This window comes from Copadichromis virginalis, linkage group LG9 (genome assembly GCF_057382275.1).
Source record: "Copadichromis virginalis isolate Kocher_CV1m ecotype Utaka linkage group LG9, C_Virginalis_male_GT1.1, whole genome shotgun sequence".
NCBI lineage: Eukaryota > Metazoa > Chordata > Actinopteri > Cichliformes > Cichlidae > Copadichromis > Copadichromis virginalis.
This window is the reverse complement of record NC_140626.1, coordinates 28,291,401-28,304,474: the sequence shown is the minus strand read 5'-3', so window position 1 is coordinate 28,304,474 and position 13,074 is coordinate 28,291,401. Positions and strand designations below refer to the sequence as shown.

General features: G+C 38.6%; 1 protein-coding gene across 2 annotated transcripts in view; it reads left to right on the top strand.

Moving 5' to 3' along the window:
- cntnap2a (contactin associated protein 2a) overlaps nt 1-13,074 on the top strand; it is a 403,255-nt gene that overhangs the window by 325,479 nt on the left and 64,702 nt on the right. For both annotated transcript variants that reach the window (XM_085468615.1, XM_085468614.1), the window contains exon 16: nt 9,945-10,101. In XM_085468615.1, coding sequence (XP_085324741.1) covers nt 9,945-10,101 — 157 coding nt within the window. The remainder of the gene's footprint in view (nt 1-9,944; nt 10,102-13,074) is intronic.

Genomic DNA, 13,074 nt, shown 5'->3' with positions numbered 1-13,074 from the left:
ATATTAATTTTTAATGGCACATCTTTTTAGAATTATTTATTTCAAATTTATGAACCTATTTATTCAGAGAAACGCCTTAAGGGCAACACAATATTTGTATGCAAAGAAGTTAATGGGCGACTCAGTGACTGCAAGATGTCCAGGTCCTGTCGTTGCAAAACAAGCCCAAATAATCACCCCTCCACCAGCATGGTTGACAGTTGGTGTGAGGTGTTTTTGCTGACATGCTGTGTTTGGTTGTCACCAAGCATGGTGCTGTGCAACATCTCCATTGTGGTGCTGTCTGTCCAAAGATCGTTGTTCCAGAAGTTTTGCACGTTTTTTTCAGATGCAACCTTGCAAACCTAAGCTGTGCTGCCATGTTCTTGTTAGAGAGAAAAGGCTTTCTCCTGGCAACCCTTCCAAACAAATCGTACTTGTTCAGCCTTTTTCTAATTGTTCTGTCATGAATTTTTCAGATGCTGACTGACTATGTATTGATCAGTATTAATGGCACTTAATTAGTAATAGCTTTCAGCATTACACCTTGCTTGCAAAGATTAATCTAGGTGTTTTTAATTTTTTAATATTATTTCTCAGTGTTAACATTTTAAATGTATTTCAACTATTTGCAGTAAATTCTGTTGTTATTCATGTGTAATACATCACATTTACTGTTTTAGACACAAGACTGTCTACGATGATGCCATTTCTGAATTAGATATAACAATATATGAGTTTGGTTCTAGTCATAATATAAATATATAAAAAGGCTGCTGTGGACCCGTTTGGTTCAGTGGGACTCATTCCGAATGATCAGATTACTTGCTAAGATCAATAGTTGTAAGACAAGGATCTCACACTTTCCTGATCCTTTTTTTATCCACTTTCTTTCTGTTTCTTGCTGTCAATACTCTTATCTCACAGTTCCCAATATGTGTCTTTTACTTCTTCTTTTCCTCTTTCATTCTTTGCTTTTACTGTCTACTGCTCATGTGTCTTTGCTTTGGGGAGTGAGTCTCCACAAAATACAGCAGAAATGATGAAAATAAAGACATTAACTTCTCTGGATAAGAGCGGGGATAAATATATGTGAGTGTGGCTGTAGGTGTGACTATGAGCCTGTTATGTGTGCTTTTGGGATAACAAATAGATAAACCCATCACAATGAGTACTGTTGTGTGGCTGTCCTCGAGGACAGAAGAAGAACACAGCCCCGGGCCTTATCAGTCTGTCATGTCTGATTCCTCATCTCCTGTGAACATTTAGTACTTTTGTTGGGGATTTTGCAATGAAGGAGAAAGTAAGGGGTGATGATGGCTGTAAGGAGTGACACCAGAAACATGACGCAAAACATTTTTAGCATGTGTGAGTGTTTATTTATTCATCATTTTATTTTGGAGATCATCTCAGTAAATGTTAATCCAATACTTGGATCTCACTGATGTAGTTCAACTCTAATTTCTGGGTTATCATCTGGCACAGGTGTAAATGTAAGTTTGATTGGTTAACCCTGTGGCCTGTTAGGTGTGTTTCATGTTTCACAAAGCTTTTAGCTGAGATAAGCTCCAGGTTAGATGAGCATGTAAAAAGATGGATTGATAAACCCTTTTTGTCTCTTGTGTTTTTCTTAACCAAGGAAAAAATTTGCACCTTAATTGTCGCCTGTGGTCTTCCAGGACGAGTGTTTCTGAGCTGGCTGGTGCATTCATTCATTTTTCAGAGTTTACCAGATTGCTAATTTGGCCACTCCAGATGTTTTTGCCATCTTGCTGAAAGGTTTATTTTGATTTTTCAGCTTAATGATGGTCTCCTTTCTTTGCATCAACAAATTATAATTAAGCCACATTTTCACACACAGAGGATTATCTACTGCAAATCCTAAGAGAATGCAGCACATTTTTAATCACTTTTATATCAAATTCAAAGCAGTTTTCCTGTTGTTTTGATTCGGTCAGATGGAATTTCGAATACCCACATTGATGTTTATCATATTTATGTGGGAATTGTGATAGTTTGCACTAGGGCTGTTCATATAACGATATATATCGGATGACGATATAAAAACGTCTATCGTTTTATTTTACGGTATCATTTGTTTCGTGGTGTCGCAAAATAAACTGTTTACAGCAATATTTTTTCATCGTTTTGATGGTCACTGTAGTGGCTATATTAATGTCTTAAAGTTCTCTCTTTCTCTTATATTTAATATAACCACACTAGGGACGGACAAGCGCCTGTTTTTATGCGTTGTGGTTAGCAACAACAACGGTAAAACCATCGCGTGTCCGCTTGTTTATGTTCCACATAAACCTATCACAATAAAGCTCAAGATCCTGTTGAGACTTTTCAAAATAAACTGAATCACGGGAAAGAGCATATTATTTACGGATGAGAATTAAAAAAGAGCCGCCAGGTGCTAAAAAAATAAACCTTAGACTCAAACGTTAGAACAGGCTTTTCCCCGCAGCACGCTGTGTAATAAATACTCACAAAGAAAACGGCGGCCGTTACAACTTATGTCTAAAAATGTATCGTTTCATGCATCTGTTAAAACACTCGACTCCAGCTACATGATGCGCAGCTGGAAACACTTCCCGGAAGTCGAGCTGCCCGAGATTCACAGAATTTACAGAAAATGTTACATTTTTGTGATTTATATCGTTATCGGGACGATAGAATTCTTAATATCGGGATATGAGATTTTGGTCATATCGCACAGCGCTGTTTGCACCTGCTTTTTAAACCCAGGACTTTTGTAGATGCAAACACATGGTCTCTGTTCTTCATATACTCACAGACATGCTCTTACACACACAAACATGCTGTTGAGCCTCATCTTGGCAGTGCCCTCTCTCTCTGCGGATCTCCGTATGAACTCCCTGCCAGTACGATTCTATCTCTCCTCCCTCACATCTTCATCCATCCATGCTGTCGTGCTCTCATCTCCCCCTCCGCCTTCTTCCTTTCGTTCTCCGCTCCTGAGTTGTTTGTTTTGGCACGGCCAAGTGAATCACACAGGAGAGTTTAACTGGCACAATACATAGCTCTCATTTCACCTGATGCCCTGCTGTTACTCCTACACATCTTCTCCTGTCTCCTCCTTTTCTCGACATACTCTGAAAAACAAATTATGAAATGGGCCAAGTGGACTTTTTTTTCTGTGAAAGCAATTTTGTGCTCTCTCCTCACCTTTTGAAAAACCTGTGTTATTATATGGTAGGGAAAGGGAGAGGCCAAGCAATGAGTTTAAGGACTAGCCGGGTGATGGAGGAAATGCACTCGGAGGCTTGGTAATGTTTACCTGGTGTAGCATAGGAATTAGTTACATTTCCTGACAGACAACACAGGCACTGACTGATGTTGTGTGAGGGAATAAAAACATAACGATGATTAAAAAGAGTACAAGAAAAACATTGTTATAGGTCTGTCCCATAGCTATGATGAGCTGTCCAGAAAGTTAAAGTACAAAGGGCAGTATTAAACTCTCTCCCCTAAGGGACAACTCATTATTGTTAATTATTGTCAACAATATACACAGTTTTGTGGTATTCTGAGACTGCCATTAACCATAATGTTTAATTATTTTGTACTATTAACAGCTACTGAAGAGCAAATAGCAACCATGTATCTACAGTATTATATGAATCATTAAAAAAAATGGTAAATGGCCTGCATTTGTATAGCGCTTTTCTAGTCCTTAGGGACCCCAAAGCGCTTTACACTACATTCAGTCATCCACCCATTCACACACACATTCACACATTGGTGATGGCAAGCTACATTGTAGCCACAGCTGCCCTGGGGCGCACTGCATTAGCTTGCAGCTTTTTCTCCTTCACAACTCTGATGAATTTATCTTCAGACACACTTCTTGTAAGCGTGTCTGGATGCAGTCCTTTGCATGTTTTGGTTTCTGTCACTTCTGCAGTGAACCTCTGTGACACCTACAACATAACCTATACAAGGGGCCTTGTGGTCATCTCTTGGCATTTATTATGAGATGGCAGATACTATGTTCTTTGGGGGGTTTTTTTTCTTTTTTTCTGTCTCTCTCGCTCTTTTTCTTTTTCTTTGTACATTCCCTTACATCCATTCTAATAGTTTTAGTAAACTCCCTTCAGGAATTTGCTGACATCTGATTAATGCTATGATTATTATTCCTTATATTGAGGCTATGGCTATTATTCTTTCACTGAACCATTCAAAAATTGCAGAGAGAAAAAAGCAGACAGACATCCATAGGAGGAAGAATAGATGGTAGTAAACAGGCCAATTACAATACTTGCTGACTGTGTCAAAATTACTTGTACGTACATTTCTAGGAAATTGTATTTCAGGTTACCACTCAGGGGTTGAGAAAGGTTTGCAGTCACAACCAGGGTCCTTCATTTAATAGGTGATTAAATCTAAGAGGCAAGTTAATATATATTACGGTCGAGTGAGTTAATATTTTGTGTGCTGGAGGGTGGTGTTGCTTCCGGTGACAGCATGGAGATAAATGCTCAGTAACAAGAAAATAATGACATCCCACGGCGCACTTGTACCTTCAACACATCCCTTTTCGTGAGCTCAGTGAGTGTGATTGTTTACACCTGAGTTTGCTGAGTGTCTCAGCAAGCTGCTGCTTGATTGTCATACTGTATTTTTACTTTTTACTGATTATTGCACTTTAGAGCCTGGTGAGAAACAACATTCCATTGCAGCCTGTGTATATCTGAAAAACCATGGGTGGGAAACTCCAGGCCTGAAGGACCGTGTCCTGCAGGTTTTAAATATAACACCCTGGGTCAACACACCTGAATCAAATGATTAGTTCATTACCAGGCCTCTGGAGAACTTCAAGAGATGTTGAGGAGGTAATGTAGCAATTTGAATCAGGTGTGTTGGCTCAAGGACACATCTAAAACCTGCAGGACACCGCCCCACCACCCCTGTTGTAGAGCTTTATGAAGAAGTATTCAGATTTTATGGCAAAATCACATCTAAGAACTTTTTTATTCAAGTGTATATTTTGATTGGTACTGATACTGCAGAAACTGGAATTTTGTAACATTATTTTTAATTTCATGTCAAAATTTAAGAACTCTTACAAATATTATGTGAGATATAAGTGCTGGAACAAAAAACATTTTTACTATAATCCCCGGACTCCCTTACATTATGCTCGCTAAATAATGTTTTATGGAAGTTTGTTGCAAAACGTATTAAGGTAAATTAGTTTAGTCTTTTTCCCAGGTTGCATATAAATACCAGGCTGTTTAGTCCAGGCAAAACTGGTCAGTTTGCAGTATTTTGATAATGTTTAAAATGATGTACCATGCTGAACTGGTTACACCTAGGGTACTGTTACTAGGTTACATCAAGGGCAGCAGACATCAGCTCATATATAAGATGATGATGCAGATTAGTTTCAGTCACTGAGTCCTACCTTTTATGCTAGCTTTATAGTGAGTAGGGGTTGGAAATCAGCTATGCTGTTTGGGTAGCATCTGCTTATATCTTACTGAATTCAGCTGGCTAAATCCATAAAGAGCAGTGAATATCAGAAGAGGAGCACAGATCACCTGATCAGAATCTCTATGCAAAGAAAACTCAAACAGATTATTATGTGCCTTATTTATAAGTAATTCTGCACCATGAATACGTCATAGGTCATCATTCTTTTATTACTCTCTTTAAAAAAAAAAAATGGATGTACAATGAACAGCAATTTACTACAAAACAACACATCTCTGTAAGTTCATGTTCTGCCACTTCGACAGGAGTTTGTGAACATACTCCTACTCGCTTACAGTCACTTCAGTGAAATATAACCTCAAGTTCCCTGCTCTGTGTGTGTGTGTGTGTGTGTGTGTGTGTGTGTGTGTGTGTGTGTGACCTCAGCAGAATAGCGAGTCAGAAAAGAAAAATCACTATTCTGAACCAAGCTTTAAATGCAGCACCCACAGCACAGCCATACTGTGCATAATCAGACATAATTACTGGCTACCTTCCATTATCAGCACAACAACGGTAATTTTTAAGTCCTTACTTACAGTAATAAATTAGCAGTCAGTACATGTGTGTATTTATGTGTGTTTGGTGTTTATAGAGCCCAAGCCTACATTAGGCATAGGCCCAAGATGCTTTTTCTCCTGTGATGTCTTTTTTGTGCTGTAGAAAGAGGATTGTGAGCACATTGTTATTGAATACAGGCAGTTCCTTTGTTCATGCAGTCATAAGTTTTTCCTAATGCTTAACTACTTTTACTCTGCAGTTATACAAGAGCTAGAAGGAACATCCCTTTAATTATGTGTTTAAAGTAGTCTGCCCAAGGTTTTATGGGGCCTTAGAATTTTGATTTGCGTCCCTATCGCCCACCACTCACCTCAGCACAACCAGTATTAACTATAGATTGTCCATGGTTTATTGTTTATGCATTGTACAAGAAATACAATCATTATCATGGCGTGTGTGTGCTGAAAAGAGATCAAATAAACCAGCAGAGAGTGCATTTACAAAACAAATTATCTATTTTAATTGGTTTTGAAATGTGGTAATGTGCAAAGGGACACAAAAATCACGCAGTTTTATAAAGACCCAGATTTATTTTCTTATAATGTAAGAACAGAAAATATTTTATAAATTAAATCTAAACTTAAATAAGACATAATTGAAATACAAAATATTCATTAAGAAGATTCTATTTGATTTTTGTTTTTATTTACAGAGAACAATTGGCCTAAGATTTAAAAAAAAAACCTACCTGCCCTGTCATATTAGAAGCTAATGTGTCTGTCAACAGCAAAACTCCCTCACAGGTTTGTACATGCTGACCTGGGGGAAATGATGCTTTGTCAAAAAGTCACACATCAGCTGAAGAAGCACTTTGTGAAGCATCATGAGCTGATGTTATTGCCGGCGTTGTTGTGTTCTAAATAGAGCTGGGCGATAGAACGATAACGATATGTATCGCGATATAACTTTTACTCGATAGAGAAATTAAACTATCGCGATAGACTTCGCCGCTCTTGTCCTCTTAAAAAAAAAAAAAAAAGATCAGCCAATCCAAATTAAGTAGCGCAGAGCCGAACCAATCACAGCCGCAGCGTCACGTCGCGTGACTTGTTACGTACAGCACAAGTGCCAAGCCGCACGTGTGTTTGTTTGGGAAGCAGCCAGCGCGTAATGGAGGAAATGAGTGTGCCGACTAGAAAAATCAACCGAGCGTGACCAAAGAGAAAACAGATGATGGTTCCAATGCCGGAGAGATTGTTGAACGGAAGAGCCATAGAAGTTCCGTAGTGTGAAGGTATTTCGGCTATTTCAAGTCTGACAAAAAACAGAGTAGCGTGCACTGTAAATTGTGCCGAAAGCAAGTCTGGAAATACAATAAACTGGTGCATGCGTCACACTGTGCACCACGTTATTGTTTCGGTGAAATGAATTTCTACAATACTGTTACTGTTAATTCTACTCTCTGCAGTGTTTAAATGCTTACATATACACACAGTTACTGTCCGTCCACACATACGACTCGGTTCTGCTTCAATGCCCCAGCTTTGTTTACTTTTTCCCACCGAGGCTTCTAGACTTCTGATTGGCCAACATTTCGGCACGGTTAGGAATCTAGCGCCACCTGCTGCTTTGGCATGTTCATAGCAGCGTTTTCCTTCATTTCTGCCTTTATGTGTGGACGGGATTATTTTTTAAAACGAAAACGGAAAATCTCCGTTTTCAAAAAAACATATCGTGATATGAAAAAATCTCATATCGCCCAGCTCTAGTTCTAAAATATATCCACTGGGGAAATATTGCTGGGGAATCAGTTGATGAATGAGGATGAGCTTGTAGCAAATTCAGATATCTCAGAGAAATAATATGTAAAACAACAACGCTGAAAGCGGGTCTAATTAAATAAAACAACTACCTAATTGAGGTGTAACGAAGTCGGAATATAACCACAAAGACCCAAAAATGATTATGTGCGTTATGTACGGCTGTTATCAGAGTCAAGTCTGTAAATAGTAGGTCTGTTTCATAATGAGACAAAGTTGCTGGGACATGTTCAGGATCCAGCGATTGAGCCTAGACCCTTAGTTCAGAAAATTGTGGTTACATTTCATTACAGAAAAAGTAATTCGATAGTTATTTTACACAGAAGAAAATCTTTAACACAAATGAATGTGTGTTAGGTTTATGCCTTGGCTGCCCTAAAATAATAGCACTGATAATTACCAAAATACATTTTTTATTTGTGTGTGTGTGTTGGTTCATCCACTAGTGTATGCAAGCTCTTTAACTGAAATTGTGTTTTTAGTGTTAAAATATAATTATTGTTGTTATCCACAAAATTTCAAATTAACAGTTTTATGAAAAAAGCTTAGAAAATAATAAGGTACAATATTATTGTTTCATTAAGATGCCAAATTACAGTTACTTGCATTTCTAAAAAGAAAAGTTGAAGAACCTGAAGAAAAGTAGTGGATGAACATTAGGCTTTATCAGTTTCTGACTGCTCAAATTTAGGTATAAAAATGTGAATTCAGTTTTTTATTGGCCTGATAAATAACAGTACAACTTTTAGTATGAAACAGGTTTTAGACAATTAAAAATATATATTTGTGTTTTCTTGTTTTTATGACACTATACCTTCTTTTTGGTTTCAAATTTCAAGTTACTGATACTGTGAACAAAAACAACAACAACAAAAAGTCTGTGTTTGAAAGCAGTACTTGATACTAGTACTGGGTTGTTGGCTAGATGGGTGCCATCTGTGATAACCACTGACTTAAATGTGAGACTATGAGGTCTAACTTTGACTTAAATTCAAACTTGGCCTCTCTATTGTATAAAAATACGACAATACACACACACACACACACACACACACACACGTGAATTGAGAGGATTGTGAAGTCTCTTGAGGAGGCACTGTTAATCCTGTTGACAATGGCTTGTCTGAACAGTAGCTTGAAGAGAGATGAGGCTAATTCTCTTTATGAAGGCAGTAACCCCACAGGTCACCAAAGCCAAACACGTAACCATTTAGACACACAATAGAAACACGTCTGTTTCTTCTTCCTGGAGTTTAGCCCCTAGTCCCACCCAAAAAAAAAAAATGTAATAATACAGTATATCACACCTCTCAATGCAATTGTGCTGCATCAAAAGTCTGCTTCAATTCCCTTCTGTAAAAAATGGGGCTCGGGAGATTTCATTGTCTCTAAAGAAATTTGACAAAATGATATTGACAATGCGGCTTATTTTCCCGGAATAAAGAGGGAAACGTAATATTGTTTCATTCTCTCTTGCTGTTATTGTGATATATTGCCAGCCACCGAAATATTTACACCTATCTCTCTGCCTAGTTACTGTCCCATGCCAGAATACATTATCCGTGGAAAAGAAAACAATATTACATTTCTTATTGAAAAGCAGCGATCCTTCACCTTTTATCCACTCATTAAAAATCACACATACACGAACCCACACACACGAACGGGCACATACAAACACAGAGAGGTGTTTGTGTGTCCGCAGATGTGGTTTTGAAGTACCGACACTCACTCCAACAATTACACGCAGTGGTTTGTGCATAGAAAAGATAAATGTATGCAACGGCACTGAAGCTGTTTTAATAGATCTGTAAAAGCACAGGTGTGATGTGTGTCTAAGTGTGCCTTCCGGTCTCAAAGGCATTTACCATCCAGCTGCATAAAACATGTTGAGCAAATGAGTTATATTCACCGTGCAGCTGCCAATTGTCACTATAATTCACATGGATGCAAAAAAAGAGCCTCAAACAGTTAAAATTTTGAACAATCAATCATCTGTAACTCTAGCAGCACAACTTTATCGCCTTTAGAAAAAGATGTTTTCATCTGTTTTGTGCACTTCTCTGTGAGGGTCACATTGACATGTTCTCCATTTCGGAAATAACCTATAGGCTTGTTTTCTGGATGTTTGTCTTCTATCCCCAGACGGGATACCCTACACGTGGTGGGTTGGCAGAGGGAACGAGAAACACTTCTACTGGGGTGGATCGGGGCCTGGCATCCAGAAATGTGCCTGTGGCATCGACAGGAACTGCACCGACCCCAAGTACGACTGCAACTGTGATGCTGATGTCAAACAATGGTGAGTCAGACTTTAAAGTTCACTGTTTCAGTTTCACAATTAGAGAGCCATTTCTCAGTAGTTTTCAAGCTACTAAGTAGCTCTTTTTTTGTATTACATGAATACTACATGCATCATGGGAAAGCCTTTTTCATGCATTATGCATTAGCTTTTATCCATCAAGCTTCTTGGAGACCATCTTGTGCAGCTAAAGTCTTCATTTTTACCCACTGCAAACTACTTAAATCTTTCTAATAACCAGGATACTACTTTTATGATAATAAGCTGAATGCATGTGTCGTAGAGTGGAAAGCTAACGCTACAGTTACTAATGAGTGGAGATTTCAGTGGTGACTTTTTTTTGCCAACCTAGATAAAAATGATTCTGTCACTTGTTATCACTAGGCTTTAGCTATAAAAACAAGGAAGTTTCACAGGGTTATGTACATACATACCACGCTCACTGGCACTTCAGTAAGGAAGAGGAGTGTTTGTTATTCCATTAACTCACCCACAGATTTTCTCGCCAGGGCAGATGAATTCCTCAGACATACCTCAGACATTTAACTGCTTCTAAAATAATTGCGGTTTATATGAAATTGTAAAGGTCAGTTTGTCTATTAACTGCTTGTTATGTTTAATAAGTGCATGTTTGGTAGTAGAGAAGTTCATTTTGGTAGACATTAACAAGGCTTCCTACAAACAATCTCTTACCTGACAGACCGTCGATTCTTTTTATTTTTCTTACCGCATAAGCTGAACCCAAAAATGAAAAACCCACGGATTATTTACATTTTTATTTATATATTACATTTTTGATAGCACTAAATTTGTCACTTATGCTAATGTAGCGATTGCATTAAGCTGACAGTGCAGAATCCGCCTTAACTGGACAGTGTGGCGATGTGTCAAACTTCAAAGGCTGAAGTGACTGAATGATGAATGCATTCATCATTCAGTCACTATCAGTGATGTGTTTATTTAAGAGGGGTGCTTACATCCAGAACCAACAGTTTGCATTTTAAAGCTCTTTTAGCCAGCTGATGGATATTCTCATTAAAAGCTGTTGCATCGCTGTTTGTGAGTGTGTGTATGCATGTGCCTCCTCTTTGAGAGTAATTACTGAGCATTAGCAAGAAGAAGAGATTTAATTTGCTTTCATGTCTCCCTCCTCATCTCGAAAACTGATGAGATTACAAATAAATTTTACAGTGCCTTGTTCTCTCTGTTAATATTGTACGCATCAGTGTCTTATTGTTTGTCTAAGTTAGCTTTGAAATTTTACCAACTGTTTGCACTCATTACCCATACTTTTGGCAGCACATAGAAATGTGCAAGTGTCTATCCACACATGCTTACTCAGATGCACACGTCCCTGCACACTGTCTTTAATTAGAGTTCTCATTAGAGTTCCAGACTGCATTGGTCAGCACAGAAATGAAATTAAAATATGGTATCAAAGACAGACGGAACACATGAAAACATAATCCCTGCAGCCACTTCTGTTTGCTGGCGAGGAAGCATTACAAAAAAAAACCTCTAATATTGTACAGGAAGTCTACAGTGTTGTCTGACATGTAGGTGTGCACATTTTCACATCAATAAACACGCAAGGGCATAAGCAGAGTCTTAGAGGAAAAAAAGCAAACAGCTCAGAAGCCTGAAGAAGAGAAAGGCTGGGTTGGCTGGGTTGCAGTTTGCAAAAACACTCAGAAAAAACTGAACAGACTTCCATGAAGGAAAGATTATCCTCTATCAAAGCAATTGAAAGAGAATATGTGGTGAAAACAGCAAAACCTAAGGGGTATTAAGGGCATTAATGGAACTAGGGCACTTGAATTTGTTGATAATTTTACTATAGCAACAGGGTGAATACAGATACAGACATGCTCAGTTTCAGCAACTTAGTCCTGAGGTGACATGACCTTATTGTGACTGAGCAGACTGGCTAAAGACAAGAAGAAAGAGCTGAAGGTGTCTGCAGACGTTCCTCAAAGAGGATCACCTGACTAGATCTAAAGACATCTATCGATGTCTAAAGGGTGAATCTTGAAATTGATCTGTGTTAAACACGGCACACCTGTGCAGTTGTTACTACACTGATGTAAACCTACTCAAATTAAAAGTGAGACTTGATTCATTAGAGGTAATTGGATCAGACCTTGAATGGTGTTTAACCTGCTAGCTATCTAACACAGAGCCTGTGTGATGTCTCATTGCACCGACGTGAAAATAGAGCAGGTAATTCTCTGGTGAATTTACACTGTGTGAGTGAACTCCTTGTATGCAGCCTCCCTTACGCTCCCTTGTCTAAACCACATAACATGTACTGAGGTGTGAACATATCTGAAAGTGACTATTTCATGTGTGCTACATGTAAAAAAGACCAAAGTGACAGTATTGATACTGTTTGGAAGTTTACTAATAGGCTCAGTTAAAAGTATCCTTTAAGTAGTAACCAGTACTACAGCTGGTACAGCATCTAACAGCATAAACAAAAGAAAATCTTCATGCCTGTGGATAACACCTCCCCCAACTATAGACTTACAAATGCCCACTCATGTTGTCCTACCCACACAGCAGACAGGTCTGGCCTGGATCTGGTGTCAAGCCGACCACTGCTGGCTGACTTCTGGCATGGTAAGTGGTATGTCATCCAGATATGGGCCAGGTCTGGAGTAGATGGCACTGTTTATGTGATGGCATGCCACATCTGGCCCGATTGTGGTTTGGTTTATGTGGCCCAGGCTCATAGAAAATAGGTCTTCCCCATATCCGGCATCAAGCTGGTACTTCTGACTGACTGGTGTCATGGCAGAGTGTATGTCAACCAAATGTGGGCCAGGTCTGGCAATGATGACACTATTTATGTTCCTATTTTCCTGTTAGATAGAAGACCCAAATGCCATGTTGCAATACTATACTGCTATGGTAGTCAACATTTCTTATCCAGGTTTGTGAGTGTACACTTTATCCAAAACCTAATGACGGTTT